This window comes from Pelmatolapia mariae, linkage group LG1 (genome assembly GCF_036321145.2).
Source record: "Pelmatolapia mariae isolate MD_Pm_ZW linkage group LG1, Pm_UMD_F_2, whole genome shotgun sequence".
Classification (NCBI taxonomy): Eukaryota; Metazoa; Chordata; class Actinopteri; order Cichliformes; family Cichlidae; genus Pelmatolapia; species Pelmatolapia mariae.
The window spans coordinates 39853487-39878965 of NC_086227.1; the positions used below are offsets into that span (position 1 = coordinate 39853487).

Sequence of the window (25479 nt, forward strand, 5' to 3'; positions counted from 1 at the left end):
CAGCTTTTTATCCTTGGATCAGCACAGTCAGCACGAGCAAGCAGGAGGATGATGAGGGTTAAATGACCCTCAATGAAAGTTTGTGTATGAGCAGACAAATGACATCACAAGGAGGTTTCTGTCCGGGACACCTTGACCCCGTGGGCTCTCACACGCTGAGCTTAAAGATGTGCTGCACGGTGAGGATGATGAGGGAAGAGACAGGAGAGTGAGACAAAGGCCTGCAGCAGCCTCAAGAGCACCAGGAGTTAAACTAAGACACTGTGTAACAAAAAGATGGATTAGTTTGAACTGTGACTCATACTAAGCTACGCTGACAAGTCCAAAAATTCAACAGTCTCCTTTAAAACATGTGCAAAAGATGCAGTTTTAAAGGCAACGTGTTATCATGAAGGACAACGTGGAAGTTCATCTGAATGCAAAGTGAAATGTAACTGTTTGTAAATGTAACCATGTGTAACTGTTTCAAAAGGCTGCCTCTGTCCAAAGTAACGCAGCCTTTGGCAGCTGATGGATGTCAGAGGAGGAGACGGCACAATGCCTGCAGGCCAGATGCATTAGCAGCAGGTTACAGCTACAGACTTTTAATCCACCAGACTCCACGTAAACCGACACATTAGAGCTGAAATGATCCCGAGCGCTGAACACGAGGCTCAGCAGTGAAAACCCGCCGACTCCCCGCACGCCGCCATCTTCATCAGGATGTTAACGTCTCCTCACAGATCAAAGCAGCCGGCAGCTTTGCAGCATTTCTTTGATTGTGCAGCTCAGATCGCACACACACACACACAGACACACACACACACACGCGCGCGCCAAGCAATAACGCTGCAGCCAGAGCGCACATGTAAACATCAGCTTCCAGCCTCTGCGAGGGCGTCCGAGGCCTCGTATATTAACCTGTTGCATTCTCTTCAATTTTTATTGAATAATTCTGACTTTCCCAAAAGGAAAGGCCTAAAAATGAAGAAGTATGACTCTAAAAGCTCTTCAGAAGATCTTAAGTTGGGACAAGAACAAGCCCGAAGTCTGAAAATCAAACCAAACTTTGGGGGATTTGTTTGCGTCTCTGAGCGTCTCCAGCACGTCCAAATGAAACACACCCAACAACATCTGTTGTCTGTGCAGCCTCAGAGCAGCGACGGCCTCTGTGAGACGGCTGACCAAAGAAGAAGCGAAACGCGGTCCTATTGGCCCGTTGTCCCACCTCCTCCTAACGTTCAATAAATGCACTGTGTGCACTGAATAAATGTTCATGTGACAGCTCTACACACAGAACAAAGAACACACTCATCTTAAAGGAAGTAGAGTTCGCTGGGTCGTTAAGTATTCATTAAACTTAATTTAATCTTCAGGTCCAAAACTTTTATCTCTTTTTCCCCTGAAACTAAAAACTAGTTCTTGTTTTAACCTCTTGGAAAAGATCTGACCTCAGATTTTAAGGTTAATCAAAAGCGTCTGGAGGTTAATTAAAGGCTTTAACACTCGTCCGCACCGACGCGCGCTCCGGTCCCCGCTCGGCGTTTCGCCTCGGCCTCACAGCGTCTGGAGAAGTGGAGAAAGTGAGAAACAGGAGAGCGAGCTCAGCTGGGTTGTTGTGTGTTTGTGAGTCAGCGTCACGCTCTGAGGTGAGGTGTGTTATTAACGACGGGGAGAGTGACACCAGTCGAACCGCAGCGCCCGCCGGAGCGAGCAGCAGATTCCCGTCAAAACAAAGAGGAATCTCTCGCAACGCTGAGTCACCGGCCTCCGCACGTACACAGGAATTCAGCTGTGTGTGCTTTGTGTGTGTTTGCAGGAACGTATTGTTTCAGCGAGCTCCCGGAGCACAGACCTGAACGCTCGCCTGCTTGTTCACTGCTGTTCACACCATAAACAAGCTGATAGGTTGATGTGATTACAGGCTGGAGGTCAGTAATCGCTTTGTCCTGCTAACAAAGCTGTGACACTGACTTGGTTTGGTTTTGTCCTCAGACGCTTCTGCACGTCTGCGTGAAGCTCGGTCGGTGTTTCCCACACGGAGAGCGTCGCGTACACGAACAACACCACTGATAAACTCCACCCCTCCAGCGACGCTCGCATCACTCAGACTTTCAGCACATTTGTTCTGCTCAGGCCGGAGCCAGTTCTCCACCTGCTGCAGCTTTTGGAAACAGTGACCCAGAGACTTTGTGGAGAAGCAGCCGACTGACATCAAGAACCAGGAAAAAGAAAACAGGGAGCTGACCAGAGGCCGGCCTGCAGGGAAACAGGAGAGAGGAAGCAGACTGGAGCAAAGCGACCGCCTCGCTGGGTGCAGGAGGCAAAATGAAAAAAAGCAGGATGACGACCCCAGGCTGTCCCCGATGCGTCCATCAGAGCGTACGCGCGACAGTCAGACGTCGTTTAAAGGCAAAGAATAAAGCACACGACCTGTTATAGAAACAACACAAAGGAACAAAAAAGACGAATCAGCAGCCTCAGGAGGCTTTCAACAACTTCCCACTAACAATGTGGAAAAGGTCACGTCAACCTCATCACGTCTTAGGTCAACCTGACCTGTTCCTGCTCTCTGATTGGCTCTCTGTTGTGTCTGCTGCTAATCGAGCCTTTACCAATACTCAGCTAATCAGCAAAGAGTCAAAAATAAAAAACCTCCTTTGCTTTGTGGAAACACTTCCTGTGACCTTAATGAAAACCATCGTGAGGTCAAAGCTGAATTCATAAGACCGAACTTACACTCGAGGACTTTGACCGTAAGTGTTGGGATTGAGCAATAATCTGACTGTGCCATAACAGAGCGCACTAAAGGAGGCTCGCACACTCTGCAGACCTACGACTGCATCGCATTTATCATCAAAGCAGCGCTGCCGTCACCTCGGACACGCTAAACTTACACACGCACACGCACCAAAGCTGTGATCGAGTCCAGAAAATCTTTGGACTGAGTGTGAGGAGCAACGTTATCATGACTGCACGCAGGAGCAACACAGGGCCCATAAAGCTGTGTTTAAGGCCCCCAGCTGACTGATCAACACTCACCAGTGTCATTATTTTATATTTAAGCTAATTACACCATGTGACGACAGCCTTTACTCTACAGAGTGAGTGTGAGCTGCAGTGAATGCAACCACAGCGTTCACAGTCAGGTGTGCGTGTGTGTGTGTGTGTGTACGCCGTGGGTGGAGCTTTCCTCATGCGTTCAGCAGGAAGGAAGCAGCAGCCTTGCAGACATTGTGCTGCGTTTCCCGTCACTTCTGTTTCTGAGCCCGACCTACAAACAGCGGCTCAGTTTCAGGGAATCAAAGCTCAAACAGAAACGAGTTAACGAGGTCGTCTCCTAGAAAACAGACACGAGAGGATTTATGAGAAAATAAAATACACACATCAGACAGGACGGCGTGAAATTACTGGATTAATCCCCCACCGTTACGGCCGGGTTAAACCTGCCTCATTAGAGGCCTGTCCACAGCAGGGACACGCTTCTCCGTTACTTCAGAGTCGACTGCTGATGGTCACGTCTAACGTCATTATGGTTCCTTCAGTCAGACACGTCACCTCACATACTTCCTGTCAGGTCTGCTGACCACATGCTGGGCCTTCAGAGCAGAAACTTGTGATACAAACAGTTTCAACCCCTCCCCCTTTAGGCCAGCTTCATTCTGATTGGCTGTGGGGTTTTGTGTTCACAGACCAAGCTGAAGTGAAGCTAAAACTGAATGACCTTCGAACATCACTGAATGTCATCATAAGTCAGGCGTACCTTCACATTCTGACAAGTGAAGTCAAACAATGCACAGGTGTCTTAAACCTGCATTATTGCTCATATCCAGCAGGGGGCGACTCTTGTAGCTGTAAAAAGCAGAAAAAGAGCGTGCTGCTCAGCTGCTCTGTGAGCCGAGTAAACACTCTTCTGATGAGCTCGAGTTCAAATTTCAACCCTTATTAAACACAACATTTTAGTTTATGGATCACATGGTTACAGAAAAATGTAAATTTCTACTTGTTCGTGTTTTATTTCTTGTCTCTCCGACAGCGACACAGTCCCCGCCTCCCTGCAGGCGCGTCGCTCTGCTTGTTTTGGTTCTTGATGTTAATCAGCTGCTTCTCCAGAAAATTCCCGCCTCCTCCTCCTCTGCCGCCTCCCTCCTCCTCCTCCTCCTCCTGCAGCTGGTGATCCTGGTTCTGTTCTGCAGGTCCTCTGTGAGCTGGATGGGTTTTCTAACGAGAACCTGCAGCAGGTGGAGACCTCCTTCATGAACCTGGAGTCACAGATGCAGAGTAAGGAGGAGATGGAGTCCATCTGTGGGCTGCGAGACTCGCTGCAGAGGCAGCTGATTACACCGATCACAGAGAAGCTTTTCTTTCTTCACTTGTTAACTTGAGTTAATAAGTGCGCAGTGACTTCAGAAGAATTTAGTCAATGCACTCTGCATCTTCCATGAATCATTAAGGTCAGATAACACGACCGAGAGACGTCATGAGAAAATATTAGATTTAAAACATCTCAGGGTCAAAGGTCAGGGAGATGAACAAGTGAAGTAGTGATAAAGTGCTGCAGTGTGGGTTTGTTTGACCTTCTTCACATAATCATTTAGTTTTGGTTTATTGATTCTCATCGTATCGTTCGGCTCGTGCTGATAAATGGCTCCCCGTGTCTTTGAGGAAACGTTTCCATCGGTTGAATCAGAAACTAATCTGAGCGTGGCTCTGGTCGGGAGATCTCAGGCCATCTCTCTGATAACTCCTGCAAAGGTTGTCAGAGCGACAAACATCAGCTGCTGTTTTTACAGTCGTCTGGTTCGTGTGGAGCGCCGGCAGCCGTCTGCCTGCGTTAATACAAACTTCCCCATAACAGGAGTCGGGCATTAAAACCACAGTTTTAAACAGAGGTGGTCTGACCGTCGGGGCCGAGGTTAGGCCGTTGTCCACTTTCAACAAACTCACAATAAAATAAAATAATTAAAATGTGATAACTGGGCTCTGAGAAACATAAGAAGCCCGTCTGCTGAAGCTGCAGGGCCACGATCAAGCGTCACGTCACAGGTGAGAACCAGTCAGAGTTTCCCAGTTAAGCTACCAACGCTTAATTAACCCCCAGTTACACTGAAGGCAACATCTGCAGCTAACAGAGTCTGAGTGATGGACGCGTTTCTCCAGCATGGACGACCGTCCTGCAGAGACCACTGCAAAAACAATGATCTCATCTCAGCAGAAGACCGCAAGAGCCGATATATGAAACCAGTATAAATGTTTGCACCACTGTGATGATGTCACCATTTGCCAACCACGACTGCGGCTTCAGGTCCATCAGGCAAATGCATCAGTTCAGCCACACAAACTCGTTTTCATCACAAGCTCCTGATCGAAAGGTTGTTACAAAATAAACTAAAATTAAAAGCAATTCAAATAAAATGATTGTTACACAGAAGTAACAATAGTAACAACCTGACACGTTTAAAACATTTAAAAACATAAAAGCACCACTGCAGAAAAACAGGACTCCAGATTATGACAACACGAGCTCATTAATATTAGAAAAGGCCAGCGTTCCTTCAATAAAATCAGTTCCACTGATTTTAAAATCTTCTGTTATCGACACAGACATGAAACCACCACGCAGACTGGAATCCTCTGCTCGGCGAGTAGCACACATGTACGACTGCTTTGAGCGCAGCTGAAGCACCGAGACTGTTACCCTGTTTGACAGAAACCTGCATTTCCCTATCCTTTGCTATCCTGATGAACAAAATAAAATCTGGTTAAAACGACAGTCAGCAGGAAACGGCGTGCTGTGCTAGAACCGGGTGTTTCCTCGGGGGATCAAACAGAAGCCAGTTTAACGTTTCACCTTTTGGGAATCTTTACATCATAAATCTTCTGCTGCTCGGCTGGGAGGACTCTCGTCTCTCACTGCCAACATAAACCGGCTGATTTACGTCACAGGGAAGCAGCACACAATGATGATGATAATGATGAGCTGCTGAAATGTTAATGAGCTGAGAGGCCGCCTGCCAGACCGCCAGGCGACCGGGGCTCGGTCCTCCATCACCGATCATTAAAGATGGATGGGCGGGGCGCAGCGAGGTGTCAGCTGTATCTCTGAGCAGTGGCGTCTTGTTTCTGCTGCAGGCGGCAAGCGAACGCAGCAGGTTAGCGTAAGAACAAACTGCAGCTGCAGAGAGACCAGGTCGTTGATGCTGCGGGCGTGCAGCGAGGCCTCCACCCGACTCGAAATCAAGACCCCCGCTCACACCTGAGATCGTTTCACCTCCGCTCTGCTGACATCAATGCTTCTTAAGTTATGCCAAAATGTATTTTTAAAAGAACATGAAACAACGATTTCGGTGCATAATCAGTTAGATTTCATTCCTTTCCTGTCGTTTCACCTCAGTGCCCGCTGAGGTTTGACTCACTTCACATTCAGCCATTTATAACTAAAGTTCAAGAAAACAGCGTAAGTGAGAATGACTTCAGCTGTGAGTGAGCAGCACTAAAGCTGCGCGTCAAAGTCAAAACTGTAAGAGCAACAATGCCTTTGACAAACTCTCTGATGGATGAAAGCAAGAAAAATATCTGCATAAAAACTAGAATATTATAAGACAAAAAATACTTAATATACCAGAATGTAATGTTTCGATATTCAGTCAGTATGCTGGAGTCTATCCTCGCTGTCACTGGATGAGAGGTGGGCTACACCTGGACAGTATACCTGTCAGCAATGACCTAAAAACAGAGATCACTTCGAGGCAAACGGAAACACGGTCTGTCTCTTAAAGCGCGCTAAAGAACAGAAACAGTCTTCTCTGGACTCCCATCCAATCACAGGTAATCGATAGTCGGGGGGCGGGGTGTTAATGTGCGATCACACCATGTGGCCCAAACACAAACACAACAGAGTTTATTTCCATCCTCCAGCGTGAAGTGAAAGTATTGCAGGCTTTACAACATACAGCATCGAATCATTCAGCCTTTCAGGATCAGACAGACCATAATCTGTCCTCACATGCACTGGTGATGAACATCACTGATCCCAAAGGTCATCATTCATTGGACAACGCTGGTAAAGACGCAGCGCTTGGGCAAAATGGAGGCGATGCTCTGCAGCCCAAAGCTGACTAAGATGATGTCATCATAGGTGAGCTGGATCAGACTAAAGACCTGTCAGCTTGAAAGTAGAGGTTGGGCTAAAAATCCCCAAACAAGCCTCGCTCTGATGAAGACAGAAAGTTTTATGACTCTCGTTTGGTTTCAGTGTGCGAGACGTCAACAGTGTTAGTCATAAAACGTCACGGACGGCGAGCTCCACCTGTTCAGTGACTGCGGACTTTGCACGGCAAAGAGAGCAGCAGATGAGGAAAACCACAGCTGTGACTGAGTGACAGACTGGGGCAGATCGCGATCCCGACACACCGCAAACCCACATCGCGCTCAGTTCACACAGCTCGTCTTTATTGAGCCGTTGAGACACGACCGGTCTGTTTACCTCAAGCTTCAACCAGAAAAATCACCCAAAAGTTACAGATTAAATAAAGACACCTGTGGTTTCAAGTAGATGACATCATTTTTATTGTCACTATTTGTCTTTAAAAGACGTTCTGGTGAAGTCTGTCCTGTCTGCTGTGGACCTTTAAAGATCCACATCCACTGACTGAACATGACATCCTCTCCAAGCTGAAACTTCAGCTTCTGCTCCTCTTCCTCAGTTTTTATTCTAATCTTCCTTAGACTCCACGTGACCATCGGAGCTTTTTCCTGCTGTTACTCATTAAAAAAGTTCAGATCTTTGTTTTACACACAAAATGCCTCATTTGTTCTGATCCTGAAGTCTCTGTGGGTAACACTGTATCCATCAGTAAAAACAACAGCTTCAGTTATTCTTCAATGACCATTTTAAACACTGCTCTTCTTCAATGAAACCTAACAAGTAAATAAATCCAAGAATAAACAGTTACTGAATTCAGGAGTAAAATGGGAAACAGTAAGAGGACTGGGATAAATTACAGGCTGATTTCAGCTCAGTGTGAGAGTCTTTCTGTTCTGTGTGGTCACGTTAGTTCCTCGTTTCCTGCTCTCGGTCTGGCTGTGAGAGCATCTCCGAGCAGCAGACTGAAGCAGAAGAGAAACAAAAATAACTTTCATAATAAAGAAACTCCTCCACACTGACGGCTCTGTGCCGTTAGCTTCCTCTGAGCTCCATGCTATGTTAGCTTAGTAAACACAGAGCGTCATGGAGTGAGATGGATAGACGGGCAGGGATCTGATCCAGCACTCTGAACCAATCTTGGACCAATATCTGATCACAGCATCATCCAACATCTAACTAAACACACGCCTTGTTGTGGAGGCTTCACACTAAACACAAAGTTCTGATGCAACGAGACTGAAGGTACAGCTTCTCCTTCACGGCTCAGATTAAACACGCAGATTTTGCTCCGTGTCGGCAGGATAGCGTCGCACAGCTGCTGCAGATTTATCGTCTGCATCCGTGATACGAACCTCCCGTCCCGCCACATTCCAAAGGCGCTCTGCTGACTGACATTTGACCGCCGTGAACTCGTCATCACGTTCAACGAACCTGTTTGAGTCGATCTGAGCTTTGTGGCGTGACGCACGGCGGTCACAAATGGACGAACACGGTCAGCAGCAACACTCAGGCAGGATGTGGAGTTTAAATGAACACCACCGGCAGCATCCTGAACCTTTGATACGAGGCAGGATGGAGCCATGCTTTCATGATGTTTACTGCACATTGTGACCCTACTACCTAAACGCTGCCGCAGAAATCAAGACTCACCAGACCAGGCCACTTTTTCCAATCTTCTTTCCAGTTGGCTTACATTAACTATACTGGACTAACAGTGGACAGTCCCAGGTCAGAGGGAACTCTGGATCTAAGGCTTATGCAGCAGCAGACAGCTGTTCCATAGAATTCAGTAGCGGTTTGGACCTGAGTGCAAATATAAACCCCCCAGCACTGAGGATTTTTCCAAAACGGGCAGAGAACATATTCTACTTTATTAATTGTGCTGCTTTTCCAACAATAGTGGAAACAAAGACAGATGTGGCTGAAATAAACAGGAAGTGATAGCGTTTCCCTTCCCGGTTATCTCCTGCTGGTTCATCTGGTCTCCACCCTGGTGTCCGTCCTATTTCCGTGTCAGGAAGCAGGTGAACAGCAAACAATGTTTGTGAAACACACGACGAGCGGCTCGCTGTAAAAACTAACGTCTGATTTGTTTTTTCTGTGCAGGAGAGGCCGACGCTGACGAGCGCCGCTATCAGTCTGTCTCGCTGTGGAAACCACAGCGGGTGACGCCAGCGTTAGAGAAGCTCTGAAATGTTTTGCATTGATTTTTACTGTTATCAGTGCAGGACTCAAACAAACAGATCAAAGGTAGCTGGAAAAACACACAGGTAGGGAACACTGAGCATTCATCGGGTTTCACTCAGTCTGCATCTTTTTCTCACGTCGGAAAATAAGTGAAAGTGGAAACCAAGTCGACCTCGAGTTTATCTTTCACGTGTGTTTAAAATAAAACACAATCTATAATGTCATGCACCGCACACTGACGCACAAACAGGAAGTGGCAGGTTGACTTTCAGCTTGTGCACGTGGGAATAATTTCACAGACACGACAGCGTTCATACAGCCTGCTGTGAGAGGACACCGTGATCAAACAGAGAACCTGATCTGTGATTCAGCCGCACGTCGTTCTAAGCTCAGCATCAGCGCTCTCACCAGTCACATAACTGAAGCTACTTCATGAGGCAGGAGACACTGCAGGGTGGAGGCTGAGGTATGCAGGGTTCAATCTGGAAGCGTTCGTTAATCACAGCTGCAATCCTAAAAGTTTTATTCTGTCAGATTTGAATAAGCTGCCTCCGTGGAGTCACCTGAACAGCAGAGTCAGGGCTGGAGCATTCAGGTGTGGAAAATATGTCCCAGCAAATTCATCCCAAGCTCAGACCGTGGGATGCTTAGAGAAACCCAAGAGGTCCATCTAAGACTCGACAGGCCTCGGTTAAAGGTTGAAGTTCATGACAGCACAAGCAGAAAAAGACTGAACAAGTATGGCTGTTTGGAAAGGCTGCAGGAGAAGCCTCTTCTCTCTAAAGGACCGTGGCAGCACGGTCAGACTGAACAAAGCAAAGACTCCCGGAGCAGACGAGCCCGGAGCGAGGTGTCCGTCCACGAAGCACAGCAGCATGTGTGAAGACAAACACTCAGAGCAGCTGTCAGCACGGTGAACACACTCCCAACGAGAGTGAAGGAACCCGGTGATTAACACATGACCTGGTAGTAAATGCATTAGTTGGTTACCTAGGCAACCAGAGCCAGGAATCTCCACTAGTGACCATCCATCAGCCTCAGATCGACGCACGGCGAATGAACCGCATCCAGTGTGGCTGCAGCTTAGAGCCCTTTACAGCTCGACTATCTAAAGCAGGATACTGGTGCAGTGAATTATGGGTAAATTAAACCTTCTCAATATAGCAACAGAAGGAGAACCTGTTTGTGTAAAACAGGAAACACTTAAAGATGCTGAAAAGGCGCGGAGCCACTCTCTTCACCACCAACCTCCACAGATGGTCCTGTTAAGGTGGACCAGCACCATCCTGCCAGTCCACCACACGCTCCACCTTAACACCATTCTTGAACAAGATCCCAAGATACATAAATTGCCTGTCCTCCAACCCTGAGAGAGCAATCCACCATCATCTCATCACTCGACACCTAAATGCAGGCGTGGGCAACCCCTGCCTTTATGTATTTTCTTGAACTCTTTCCCCCTTAAAGACGACCTTCCCAGTACCCATATGACACCTCAGTATATATCAATAAAGTCTTGGTTTCGTGACCATTTGATGACGCCGAGCAGTTTCTGTGTTTTTCTGAGGGCGGCTGGACCGGCAGAGAGCACCCTCACTGGCGTCTGATGCAAACCCAGTCGATTTGTTCTGTAAACAGCCTGAAATATGACAGAAACCCCTCAGTTCAGAAAAGAGCTTCAAGGGTAACTCCCACTCCCCCTTCAAGGAGTAAAGGGGTACAGTGCGATTGGAGAATGTGGTACGTTTTCTGTGTGGTGTTTTCACAGCTCCAAACCCCAGAGCTCCTTTTTCAAAGTTGAAAGTGAGAGCTGTATCAGCCAGCTGTTTGTTATTCACACTCCACATCTGCAGACACTTACAGAGACACAACGCCACCTCCTCAGTCGATGTTGAAAGGGCTGCAGCACCTAAGATTAACACTTCATCTTCTACGCAAACCTGCAGAGACAATCTTAAACATTCAAATTAAAATCAAGGATAAAACTATAATCTCTCTATATAATCTGTAACTGGTATGACCTGTACAAATGAGAGAACACACCCAGTTCATACAAACTGGGTTCATAACCGTGTGCTCACACCACAGCCAGGACTTTCTGGCTCAGATAACCCCCTCACTTTCTTTTGTACGTCTCACTAACAGCCCCCGTCACTCATACACGGACTCTATTCAGACCAAGTCTTCTCTAAAGTGGGCCCTTCTCTTATTTTGTACATCTTCTACTATTTATATTTTATTCTGGCACAGCTGGTGTGGAGCACCCACAATTTTGTTGCACATGTACAATGACAATAAAGGGCTATTCTATTCTATTTATAAAACCAAAGTAATTTAAAAAAAAAAGCAATATTGAACACAGGCGATCACTGATGAATAAAAGGTTGGATTGCGCTCTTTATTATGAATTTATTCTTCTCTTATTCATGCACACAGTCACACAGGGCTGCAGCCTTTAGCTGACTAATTATCGCGTTATGTGGCTAAAGATAATAATAACACAGGCCCAGGCCTGTAACGCCTCACTGTCACTGTGTGAGTGTTTAACTGCCGGGAAAGAGAAGAAATCAGCACTCTGACTGAAACAAAGCCAGGCCTCAAAGAGAGGCTGACCAGAGCTGCTCACAGCTCTCTACGAAGGTGGAAACCAAAGATGGAAAGATGACCTCAAACCGGCATTTTTTCTAATGGCCAGCAGGGGGCGACTCCTCTGGTTATAAAAGAAATCTGATTACAGTCTATGAGAAGACGAGCCTGCTGCTCACGTGATCTCTGAGCTCATTACACATCCTGCTGATGAGTTTACGGTCTAAACGAAACGAGGTTCATTTTGGAAACGACGGATCTAAAGAAGACTAACAGACCGAGCTCCTAACGTTTTAGTTTAGGTTCATCTGCGAGTCTGTACTATTAAGCGACTTTGACGAGATCCAGGATATCTTCCCCTTCATCATCGATCAGGCTAAGTGGTCAAACGTAGATGGTTATCAGGTCCATAAGTCTCCTGAGGGTTTCCCAATCTGCTGCGTGAAGTTTTTTTGAAGCAGGAAGTAAAAGCAGAAAAAGTGGCGACTGTATGAGTCCACAAATACAAACAAGCGTGGGATCAGATAGCAGTGCTTACAGGGCTGTAAAAAATAGAATCAGCAATAAAGTTGTGACTCAGAGTCTTTATCTTACTGATGCTCCGTACTCTCTGAGGTCTGATGGAACTTTCAGGAATTCTGACGCTATTTTCCAGAGATCGTATTGGTCAGTCAGTGGTGACTTCATACTTATCGAGCGCTCATCTCAAACGTAAGTGCTTCGGAGCAGGTTGGGTCTGCAGCATCAGTTACAGATCAATTTATCCCAGTTAGATGTGAACCACCTTCACAAACAGGGTTAAACCTGAAGTTAACCGCAGCAAAGACCTCTGCACTGCCTGTTAGCTCAGCGGGCTGATGCAATCCGCGGGCTACACTCTGTGTCTTCCTGCTGCCACGATGCATTGTGAAGACATAACACAATAAAAATAGACTAAAACCAACACACAAGTCCCACTTCCTATGAAAAATCAAATCAGTTTATTTCTACTGCCCCACTGAGCCTGAGAGCAGATCTGAAACACGTTTAACCAAAAAACAACCTGGAAACTATTCAGGGGACATGATTAAAAACAGTTTACACCGTTCACATAACGGCACAACAGTAAGCTGGACAGAAACTGAAAAGGCAAATCAGAGAACAGCAGAGAAACATTCTCAAGGTTAAAACAAGAACGAAGCGCTTTAAAATGTATATAAACGTCTTAAAAGGAAGACGCTCGCGTTGATGACAGATCTCCACCACGGGGTGATACCTGCAGCTCCAAAACAGCGCTGTGCCCGCACCTCTGTTAACACTTCAATACTCAGGGACTCATTTGGGGTCGTACTGAATAAAACGGACTTCTTTCAATTTTTGTGAAGACGTTTCAGTTCTCATCCAAGAAGCTTCTTCAGTTCTAAAAACAAAGGTGGAGAGTCCCAGCTATTTAACCCCTGGTTGGGGTTGTCCCCTTAGGAGGTGGTTGTTAAAGAACTCTTAAAACGGTCCAGTCACCGCCTTTTTTCAAGTTCTTCAGACTACCACGAGAAGCTGCACGGACATACTGAATCAAACATTAAGAACATTTCCCAAATCCTGGTCCTTCTCGGCTTTCACAGTCAGAATCCTTCTTTTTAACATCATTTTAAAAACACCAAGATGACAATGGTAGCTACATCTATCTTTTATACCATCAGGTTTGATGGTATAAATTTATTAAAGTAATTAAAATAAATTAAATTTATTTTGAATTTATTAAGGAGCTTCTGCTTGGTTTAAAGTGCAGATATATCCAAGTATCATCAGCATAAAAGTGATTTAAATATGAACACAAGGAACAGCTGCTAGCATGACAAAGGGGACACAATGGAGCCCTGTGGTACGCCACAAGCACAGTCACCAATACTGATGGAAATCAATATATGTATTATGGAAACCAGCCTGTGATCTACTGATAACTGGAGCAAATTCTTATTTAAAGATGAAGAGGAAGGTTCACTGAGACTAACAGTCTGCGAGCGGTTTCCAAGTTGTCCAAATGTTAGATGTTACTCACAGCCGCCCACAAACCACGGTGTATTTTGGTGGCAGTGGGAATAGCAGGTCCTTCCACTGGTTCAATGGTATTTTTATCATGTAACGTTAAAAGGTATTTGAGTCTAATGGAGCTTCACCCAGATAACACAAACCGTACAGCCCGGGAGTGAAATCCACCTGATAGAGACTGCTCCACCTGCCTTTAAATGACTGTGTGGCGCAGGTGTGACAGGTGCGAAACATCTGGCTGGTGCCTCAGTTCACACAAACATCGCCATGATGCCTTAAAAACGGGCTTCATGTGTGATTTCCTTTCAGGGGATAAAATCAAACCAGACGTCGACCTAAAGCCTCTCAAAACATTCATAATAAATACAGTTACGTGTACTTCTCTGTTAGTGTTTCCTGTTGGTTTTACAGTGGAAACAGCAAAGTCTGACGTTTCACAAGACCGCGTCAAACTTATATGGCAACAATAATGAAGACGAATTATTCACCGGATTACATAAGTTGATAAAAAGTCCATAACTGTGGCTTAAGATGAATATATTTGTGTGTGTGTGTGAAATTAGATTAAATCATCAGATTTTCCCAGCAGTGTTTGGTGTGACGTTATCTCCGATAAAAAACAACTTATCTGGGTGGAAAAGTAACGCTCCATCCACACCCTGCAAACACGTTTTGAAGCCCTCGATTTTTAAGCGATAACAACTCAGACTTGTCGTGTTTTCAGACCAACTAAAGCCTGATTCCGTTCACGGTTTGATGTTAAAGCGGAGATCAGGGTCCACATCCGAACTGTTGTTGTCGGGCGCCTCCATACCTGACTGGCTTTGTGGAACTGCTTCTTCAGCCCGGCCACAGACATCCTGGACGAACGGCTTCAACCCCGCACAAAATAATCCGGTAAAACGGCTCAACACACGGCCGACGGAGGCTGGGCTCAAGAACGAAGCAGCCGACACCACAGCTCCGCACTCATCAGTCAGACTCCGTTAAGATTGCAGCATGACCCCGAGCTCAGTGAAGCTCTAACGGCGGGAGGCCGGCCCAACCGGAAACTGCTTCAAAATAAAGGTCTCCGAGGATTTAAAAAGATAAATAATAATTAATGCATGACATCACTGAGCAGCAGGGCTGGACTTGGACATAAATAAAAATTGTATATGAGGGGGAGAATATGATGTGTGCATGTGTATTTTTCATTTTGTTTGATTCCTGATATTGAAATTGTTTCTCGGTCGGTACACTGTCGCTGGGTTCCTTCTTTGTTGCACACTTCAGCTGTTAGGAGTGGCTCCTGGTCAAAGTGGTCATGCATTTTACGTGAACCCTTGATTATTCCAAGATTCTTTATTTGCCACTTGTCATACAAGTACAACACACAGTGAAATGTGTCCTGACACTGCAAAACATTATAAACAATAAGTAAATCTAAATCAAAAATCGGAAATTTTAAATCAAAAAACTGAAAGTGTACATTGTGCAAATGGAATGTTAAAGTGCTTCGTGCCACATTAGCACAGCAATGTGCTGACAGAGCAATGCTAGTAGACCAAAAGTAACTAAAACGACCAAAGTAACAGACTGAGCAGAGTAATATAAGCATAGTGAAGCAGCATTATCAGTGTAGCAGCGCCTGACGTATAATAAATCAGATATGATATGAATTATGACAGTGAAAGTTCTGCAACGTAACAAGAATATGATATAAAATCCAGTTCCAGACCCTTATGGTGATGCTATGAGGGGAGTGGGGGCATGTCCTGGCTCGAATGGCCTGAGGATAGAAGCTCCTCTTGAGTCTCTCTGTTTTTGCCCCGATGGTGTGGAACCTTCCACCTGATTGCAAAAAAAAGTTACTGGGATGGGAGCTGCTCTGGACCAACATCTCCTGGTGTAAATGTCCTGAAGGGAAGGGAGATCCTGTTATTGATCCTTTTACCTTAGTCTTAAAGTGTATATTTATTTCTTACTCTTCTTATATTTATTGCTTGTCTTTTGCACTGAATGTAACTGGAGCCTCTTCATCCGGTCTCTCTATATACTGTACTGTGTATAGCAGCGATGACAATAAAGTTTACTTTGACTTGAGCAGCAGCGCTCGGCCGCACAGATCACTCTGTGAAGAGCTTTTCGGTCCTGAACACAGCTAATCCCACACCAGGATGTGATGTTCTGTGTGAGGATGAGGATCACTTAGTCCCTCTGTCTATGTTCTTAACACATTATTTGCACCTTCCTCTGCCTCTTCCTCACTCTGCTGTTGTCCCTCCTCCTGCACTTTTTCTCTGCTGGTGCTAAATTTGACACATTTTGTTGACACATTTTGACCTTTTCACCACTTCCTCCAAGGTAAACTCTCTTTTACAAGCTGCATGAGGGGAGGAGTTAAGGGATTTGATTGGGCAGTGTCGGTATTGTAAACGAGCGAATGGATGCTGTCAGTGTGTGTTGGGTCGGTGGGTAAATGACCCATCAGGTCACTGGGAAAATGCTCGACATGCCAGACTACCGGTCCAGCCCTGCTGAGCAGCTGTTTTTGTTGGAAAAAATTGGCTTAAAAACATATTTTATAGGCATATATGTGGTTCCACATTTCTGAAAACGAAAAAGTACCTCTTAGCAGTAGCATATTAGGACTATAAATATATCTATAACAATACATTTAAAAAAAAGAAAATGAAGGGTCTGGGCGAAGGAGAATAAATATAAAAGAAATAAACTCAAGGTGATTACGTCATACCTTTATTGAAAAAAATATTTCACAAAATATTTTTAATTGAATTTTTGTTATAATTATTTAATAATGAGTGTGAAATGTTTCGTCACACGCACACTGAGGCGCGGGGTGTGGGTATTATTTTGGAAAGAAAGAACCGGAAGTTGCATTCACGTACTCTCGCTTTATTTTCCGGGAGAGAGGGTTTCCTGACTCTCAGAGATGTCGCCACTTCTCAAAGACCATTGGGTGAGAGCGGGGAGAACTGATGATGTCACCCTGTTCGTAAACAGGATGAAGCGTTCATATACTCGATATATTTATTTATTCAGTCCCACGCACGTGTCTGTGACTCACACGTCATCGCAAATCATGTAAATAAGCGTCTTTGCTCAGTTCAGTTGCGCCTCCTGAGGTTCCCACGCGGATCCCTGTTCTCCATCAGCGGCTCTTTCTCAGCACAACCTGAATTTCCTGTGTGGGATTCGAGTGTCTCACCTGAACATGAATCACGCTCTGCGTGTTCAAACAGCTTATAGATCTGAGACAGCGACGCGTTTCACTTTCAGTTCAACATTTCAATCCATGCACGCTCTGCTTTTTTGTCTGTGAAACAGAAACGGACGTGACTACAAATACACAACGCCTCTGAAGATATTTAAATAACTGCACGTGGAGCCAGATGTTAGAAGTTTTGTCCAAATATGAAATATTAAAAGAGTCAGTGCAAACTCTTTGAGGCTCGTACAGACGTCTGAACAGCGCCACCTGCTGCTACGGAGAGGAACGAGCCTCAACCTGTCCTCTCTGTTTATCAGCTGGAAGTTTAGATCACAGTAACACGTGGATATAAAGTACTTTGAAATGTGAAAAGTTACATTTAAAGATAGTTTATTGTATGTTTCAGTGCCAGATTTTACACTGTCGTGTTATTAATGACGTTATTCTGAAAACTGTGGAAAAGAGAAGCAAATCCCACCAATTCCACGTCCTTTATCCATGTTTTGGGCAAATGAAGTGCAGCAAAACGACGAGTCTGGAAACGTCGCTGTGTGTAATGTCACGCTTAATGGACAAAGAGAAGAAACTGATTAACAAAATGCCACGAGTATATGTAATATTATTAATGTGCAGTGAAGTTGCCTGCTTTATTTACGTGTCACTTCCTTTCCTCATCGGTGATTGGCTCTTGTGTTCTTTTGTCTCCTGCTTATTTCCTGACAGAAATCCTTTTATAAAGACTTCAGTTACTTGTTGCCTTACAGTGAGTATTCTAGTCCTGTTAGCTGTACTGTTACTGCATGTGTTTGTGTTTCTAGTGTATTTTAGGTGGTCTGTGAGTTATGAAGGAAAATACAATAATTAAAGCCCATTTGAACCTATTCACAGTTTACAGACAGTTATAATGAAACTGAAATCTTTACAGGTAAGACCACCAGAGCACACGCAGCAGGAGACGAGAGAACAGCACCCAGACAGTTACTACATAAACTCAAACTGTCTTGGTCTTTGTCACTTTAACTATACTTCAAATTCTGTTCATCAGAAAGTCACAGCGAGCGTCACAGCTGAAAAATGATTTCCCCTGCAGTTCCTCTAACGTCCAGCAGAGGCAGCAGTGAGTCAGCCCCATAGACTCTCATGTTAAAATTTTACAGCAGAAATAAACATGTTTACAGCCTGATACACAAACTGTTTGGTCTCTATATTAATGCTTCCCAGTGTACTCAGTGATGGCTTTCCCATGACTGAGCTCTTTCCTGATGTAACACTTGGGGGCCAGGCCAAGAACGTTGTAGTTGCTATTGCAAGTGGCAGCTTGTACTTCCCCTTCAGAGTGAGACAAGGTGGGATTAAGATGACTGAAAACATGCTGATGGTGACAAAAGTGGCATTTTTATATAAGTCTGGCAGCTTTTTACCTTTGAGAGCAGACAGGGAACAAATCAAGCCCAAGAAAGTGTTGCAGGTTTTGTGGCTATGAAGAACTCAAGGGAGTCTATCTCAGACTGTGTGTGAGGTCCCTTGTAGGTAATGATGGGTTTAAGATCAGCCATGACACGAAGATGGCCGACTGGATCCCAGAAACAACGGTCACCACAGCCAGCGGCTGATTCGGCTTCTTTACCCAGGACCCCACGGTAGATCTGAAGCAGGTTAGCCAGAGGGCAGGAGATGCACAGGGTAAAGCTGCTACCAAATATAGGAAAGCCTAAAGAGGGTAAATTATTAGTGGGTTTGTGCAGGAAGCTGAAGGTAAGACAGAAGCTCCAGAAAAGATAACAACAGATACATTATGAACACAGCAACAACCCCGAGGGTGAGAATGATCCCGGAGGTCACCAGAGAGCTCGGAACGATCGAGGGATCCAACCGGAGTGAGAAATCCCCCCGATTTACTCCGACACCTATGACTCTGTTCATTATGTGAATACTGCTCGTCACCGCAGCGCTCACACGCCACACCTGCAAAGAGACGAAACACTTCAATACCCAGAAAAGATTTTCCTTCTTCAGCCCAAAGAATCAAATCCTTAGCAAAGGATTTATGGAAAAACCCTGAATGCAGAATCCTGGTTGCACACAACAGGAATGCAGTCCCACACAGCAGCACCGGATCAGCATCATGGAGCAGGACAGTGAGAGTCACATTATACACTACTTTCATATTTATTCAGAACTAACAGTATTTATAAATAGATGCTGGGGCTGGAGATGTGCATAATTATTATGGTTTATATTTTATACTGGCACACTTCTGCACTCGCAACTGACCAGACTGATGGGACTGCTAATGTTCAGCTTCCATTTATAGTGTTGTAATGATGATTTCAGTGCACTGTGTAAACAGTTTGATGGTTTCTAATGTCTGTGTGGAGCTTTGCTTACCACCATCGTGCGATTCAGTGTTCATGTAAAAACTGATGTCATGTGTGGAGCATATGAATGCCCATGGTTTAATAGCACCAGTGCCCCACACAATGCACAACTGAAGAAAACCAGAGCTGCTGCATTCATGTGTCCCACACACGGATGAAAACTGCATAAAACTATTGAACCATGCAGTACCTGCGACACAGGCTGCACAGCGTAGTGGGACAGGTGTGACAACAATAAGACGCGAGAGTCTGAAGGGATCATCTGAGTTTATTAAAATACATTTTTACTTTAGCTTACTGTATTATGTCCACCAGTACATGACCATACTGCAGTACTGTTTGGTCTGTTTGTGATGTTATTAATGTTACTGCTAAAGCATATGTTTGACTCGTATACAAGCCGGCAAGCTCGCCTCTCTAAGCTGACTTTACTTACATGCAGCAAGATAAATACTGTGAAAAATGATCCTACTTAATCAATAATTTTAAAGATTAACCTCCTAAGACCCGAACTCTTAAACGGCATGCATTTTTAATTTCTCTTTGATAACTGGGCATATTGAGGCCCAATGAATGTAAAAACAAAGAATTATAAGAATTTTTTTTACCTTATTTTTGTTTTTAAGAAAAATAAGAGCCACATGTGAGGATATTCGTTTAAACTTTTGATAAAACAGAAGCAGTATAATGACCTCGTAAGTGGATATCAGGCCCTTTTAGAGCAAAATTGAGTATTTTGGTCTAAATAACCCACAATGTGATGTCCACATATGTGGACGGCAGGTCCTAGGAGGTTAATATGGATAATGTTGTGTTGCTGTGAGAGTAGCTCTAAATTTTTATATGCAATATTTTCACAGTACTGTAACTGGACTGATTCCAGGGGAAAACTCTGAACTCCTGTCCTGGTGGACGCGTAGCAAAGCAGTCACATCCCCGAACTTAAAAAGCTGAGATTATTCTGGGAAATAAATGAATGTTGAAACTTTCATCTCACCGTCGAAGCCTTCAAGTTTCTGCAGAGAGACTCTGAAACTTTGATTTTTGCATCTGGCCAGTCGTTTCTATCTCCATCCTGTGTTCCAGTACGTGATGTCACATCCCAAACTGGGGTCTCCATCGCTGTCAGAGAACATCTGGGTGGTGTCCACACTGAAGTTCACCACTAGAAGCTGTGGAGACAAAAACTGTAAACTTTTGTGACAAAATAAAATAAAATACATGGATTCTGTTACTTTAACAAGTAGAAGCTAAACGATCCTGATATGAACGTTGATTTTAGGAAACGCACTCTCTTTTATCACGCGTCAGACTGTATTCAGTGTTATAAATATTTTGGAACAGTTATTGATTCAAAGCTTAGTGTTGAAGCAAAGCGTGACGTTGTGTGTAGGAAGCAGCAGCGCTCGTGCTTGAGAAGCCTCTCTCGTTTCCACGTTGATAAAACCACAATGTTTTTATTTTATCTTCCTTCGTCCGATTGATCTTTTCCTTTGGTGTTTGGATATTTATCTAAAAAACTCACTCAGTCAATCAGCTGATTGGTGAAGCACAGCATCCCTGCACAGCACATGGTTACAGCGGTTGGCTGGTTTAATTTTCCTGGATGATTCACGCGCTGCACAGCGAGTTTCAGTTTCGTCCTTCTGGAGGTTTCTGCTCCCAAAATGTAAAACAACAAGCTTTAAAAATAGCAGCAGCCGTTACTCAGATGGACATATTATAGTTTTGCATGTGCTATTGTTGTCTGTTATGGCTGTACTGAGAGTGTTCATGTGTGGATGAATGACTCACGACTGCAGAACAAATCTACCTACGGGTACAGATAAAGTAACCTGACAAATCAAGTGGGACCAGGAAGGGCGATCCAGGAGGATCATCTGGTTTAAGGTGCTTAAAACTTATGAACTTGACGAGCCTTACTCGTTCAGATTTGACTCTCAACAGGTTGAGTCTTAAAAAAAGACCCGAGGAAGGCCTGCAGACCTATCTGAACTCCTCTGAGAGCTCAGGCAGCTAATAAAACTCTGGTATACAAACGAGCCTCCAAGAACTGAGTGCAGTGAACAGAACATACGAGATAAACAGCAAAGGAAGGTTTGAAACATCAGCGGACGAGTTGGAAACGTGAGTGAAGAGGAAAGGAACCAGCTCGGTGTCTCACTGAGAAATTCAAATAGATACCTGACAGCACCGGCGCCTGAATGTCCTGTGTTTGGCGCTCTCTAGCAAAGTCCAAACGGTCAGTTTGGTGGCGTTCAAGGAGACGAAGCCTTTGAAGACGTTTCTCATTTTTGAAGCCCTTCAGTCTCAGATGCTGTCTGATAATTATGGCGCTGCAGTGGGCACCAGTAACAGCCTTAATTTGGGTCGAGGATCGTCTCCACGGGCAGCTAATTGGATCCTCTGGCTCAGTGCTGGTGACATTTTCTGGGTCTTCCACTTGACTTTTTTGTTCCATAACCCTGAGGATGATTTAAGAAATTCCAAATGACCGTCTCACTGTGTCCCACCTCAGCGAGAGACCCTGCTTATGCAGTTCAACAACCCGACCACGTTCACAAAGGGAATGTTTTCTTGCCTTTGCCATCAGAACGTCATGACAGTGAGACTACCTGACAGAAAATCACAGTGAATCCACATTTTTGCACAGATTTGGCCTTTTAAAGGCATGCGGTCCTAAACTTTTGATCAGCTGTAAAACAGCTGTTTAAGTTTAAGTGTTGTATTTAATAAACTGCATGTTTAAAAAAATGTTGTGTCTCACTACTGTGTCTTCTTGTTGCATGTTGAAGCTCGATTTGGAACCTTGTTAAGATCCAAGCATGCAAAATATGATTTTTTGCCATTTTTCAAGTGGTCTTAAACTTTTGATGGGGACATATCTGGGGATTCTAAACATCTTTCTAAAGACCTCTAATATACACACAAACACAAGAAATAATCCTAAAAATATACACGAGCTTACGATAGAAATACAAAAACACCAAAAACTTTAAGCTATCATCATAGGTTGAACATTTAGACCCTGGACTAACTGCCTCCAGAGCTTTTATAATGTCCTGATATTTGCTGACTGGGACGTCGTTGCTTCCAGGTAGATCAGCCCTGTAAACCGCCACTTGCAGGCTGCTTTTTCTCACTTTGCATCACACAGAACAAAGCAGCCGTGTTGCATTTGCACTGTTGTACCTCAGATGGTGTGCACATCACCATACATTTGCATACTGCACAGGCTCCAGATCAGGATAAACATTTCTTAAACACCTACTGAGGTGACTGGAAAAACCTGTGACTGGTTTTCTGGACCACCAGGGGGCAGCACAGACCTGCTGAGGCGCTGGTACAGATGTGATGCAGACTCAGTACAGATGTGGTTCACAGCAGCAGAGGGCAGACTGGCAGCAGCTCTCCCTCCTGTGATGGTGTCCTCGCTATTTGACGGTGACCAGGTTCTAATTTGTGAGTCGGGGCCGTGTTTTATCAGACTGGTCCTGAGATTCAGAGGCCGGTAAACATGAGTCAAACCTCACAGTTAAGGTAAGATGATGGATTCAATAACAATGCAGAGTGGGGGATTTCTTTCACAGCACCACATGTTGGGACACACAAATAGATTTGATGAACATTTTATGATCCAGAGAGGGAAAAAAAGCTGCCCTGTAAAACCAAAACTTTCACTTAAGCCTTTCTCCTCTTCCCCCTCCCTCCTGCCCAGCTCATCTTCCTCTTCCTCCTCTTCCTCCCCCAGCCTGCAGAGTGTTTGGAAGAACAAAAAGTCATCTGCTGTCCATCTGGCCGCTGTGCTGGGCGGTAATACCCCCTCATATTCCTCTGCTTCCCAAGCACCCGTGGACAATCCATTCTCTCACCCCCCCACCCTTCCCCGTCCCTGCCTTACCCTCCAGTTCCACCACAACCCCCCACTGGCCCCGATCCCCGTCCCAGGACCGAGAGGTGGGATCCGGTGTCAGTGCCCCAGAAAGACCCCTCTCTCTGGAACATGTGGGGGATCAGCAGCAGTGTTGCTCAGAGGGCTCAGTTTCACTGTGTGGGATTCTCACAGTAGCTTGCAACATATCCAACGCTTCCCAGGTGCTGGCAGCTCGCAGCAAAGCTGGGACAGAAAAGTGCTCAAGTTTTCTCACGAAGAGCAAAAACAAGAACTCCTCTGACACGATGAAGGTTTTCACATTGTGAGTCTGCAGGTTAACGTCTGTCTAAATCACACTCCACATGCTAAAGTAATGATGTCCGAATAAAAACAGTCATGGGGAAAAAGTCTGTTTGTGTTACTGACATATGCACAATCCAACATCCAGTCCTCTAAACAGATGTATGTGACACATCTGAACGTCAACAAAGGCAACTGAGATGTCATTACAGGATTAAGACGAATTTAAAACCACTAACAACCATTAAGTTACAAGAAACAAGTTTGAAAAACAACAACAAAAACATTAAAAAACTATTAAAATAATGAAACAAAAATAATTAATAAAAAATGTCACTAAAAATAAAAGAAGGTATTTAAACTTGTAGTGTGTAAATTCTCATCACTAGATGTCAGTAGATTGTAGATTTGAGTCAGGTGAGTTCTGTATGTAACCGAGCTACCGTACAAATCTGGCTGCCCTTCATCTGTAGTGAGTGTAGGCTGTCAGTACGCTGTTACAGCTGCTGTTAGAGCGGCTGTTAGCTGCTGTTAGCTGCTGTTAGAGCTGCTGTTACAGCTGCTGTTAGAGCTGCTATTAGCTCGCGTTAGCTGCTGTTAGAGCGGCTGTTAGAGCTGCTATTAGCTGCTGTTACAGCTGCTTTTACAGCTGCTGTTAGAGCGGCTGTTAGCTGCTGTTAGAGCGGCTGTTAGCTGCTGTTACAGCTGCTGTTACAGCTGCTGTTAGAGCTGCTATTAGCTGCTGTTACAGCTGCTGTTAGAGCGGCTGTTAGCTGGCATTAGCTGCTGTTAGAGCGGCTGTTAGCTGCTGTTACAGCTGCTGTTAGCTGCTGTTACAGCTGCTGTTAGAGCTGCTATTAGCTGATGTTAGCTGCTGTTAGAGCGGCTGTTAGAGCTGCTGTTACAGCTGCTGTTACAGCTGCTGTTAGAGCGGCTGTTAGCTGGCGTTAGCTGCTGTTAGAGCGGCTGTTAGCTGCTGTTACAGCTGCTGTTACAGCTGCTGTTAGAGCTGCTATTAGCTGGCGTTAGCTGCTGTTAGAGCGGCTGTTAGAGCTGCTGTTAGAGCGGCTGTTAGCTGGCGTTAGCTGCTGTTAGAGCGGCTGTTAGCTGGCGTTAGCTGCTGTTAGAGCGGCTGTTAGCTGGCATTAGCTGCTGTTACAGCTGCTGTTAGCTAGCACTGGTGAAACTTTCTTTGAAGTGGATCTAACATTGTCAGTCGCTGACGCTCAGTTAAAAACTCTCATACGATATGAGAACGTAATCAAACTGTTTATTAGAGGTAAAGACTGATTTTTACTAGACTAACTAGCATTAGCTAGCATAATGTTAGCTTATAACCAGCTGTTGTTGCTGTGTAGCTGTCTGGAGACAGGATCCACTCCTCTGACAATCAGTAACAGCAGCATTACTGGGAATAAATGAGGACGTTTTCGTGAGTTGGAGCCCTGACTTCATTTCAGGAGAAGAGGCTTGAGGTGACGAGGAAGAGGATGGGGTTTCATAGGACGCGGTTCATGTGAACATAAAGGATATTACTGTTGTTAATTTAACATGATTAAACTGAATGCATTTATATGAGAAGCAGTATTTCAAAAATTTATTGAAATACAAAAATTTAAAATTTAACATTTACCAAAGTCAGAAAAAAATCTCAGCGTTCAGAAACCGTTGACCACTTTTCCTCCAAAATCTCTGCAGCTGCTGGACGGCTGCAGGTTTCTGTGCCTCCTCACAACAGTGAGGACACTCAGTAGGGTTCAGATCCGAGCTAACCTTCCTTGGTGCT

At 44.9% G+C, this 25479-nt stretch overlaps 1 protein-coding gene across 3 annotated transcripts in view; it reads right to left on the minus strand.

Annotated features, from left to right (window-relative positions):
• Positions 1-14929, minus strand: part of sh3gl3a (SH3-domain GRB2-like 3a) — a 30418-nt gene extending 15489 nt beyond the window's left edge. For all 3 annotated transcript variants that reach the window (XM_063481033.1, XM_063481041.1, XM_063481025.1), the window contains exon 1: positions 14742-14929. In XM_063481033.1, coding sequence (XP_063337103.1) covers positions 14742-14786 — 45 coding nt within the window. In that variant the 5' untranslated portion in view covers positions 14787-14929. The remainder of the gene's footprint in view (positions 1-14741) is intronic.
• Positions 14930-25479: the final 10550 nt, after the last annotated feature.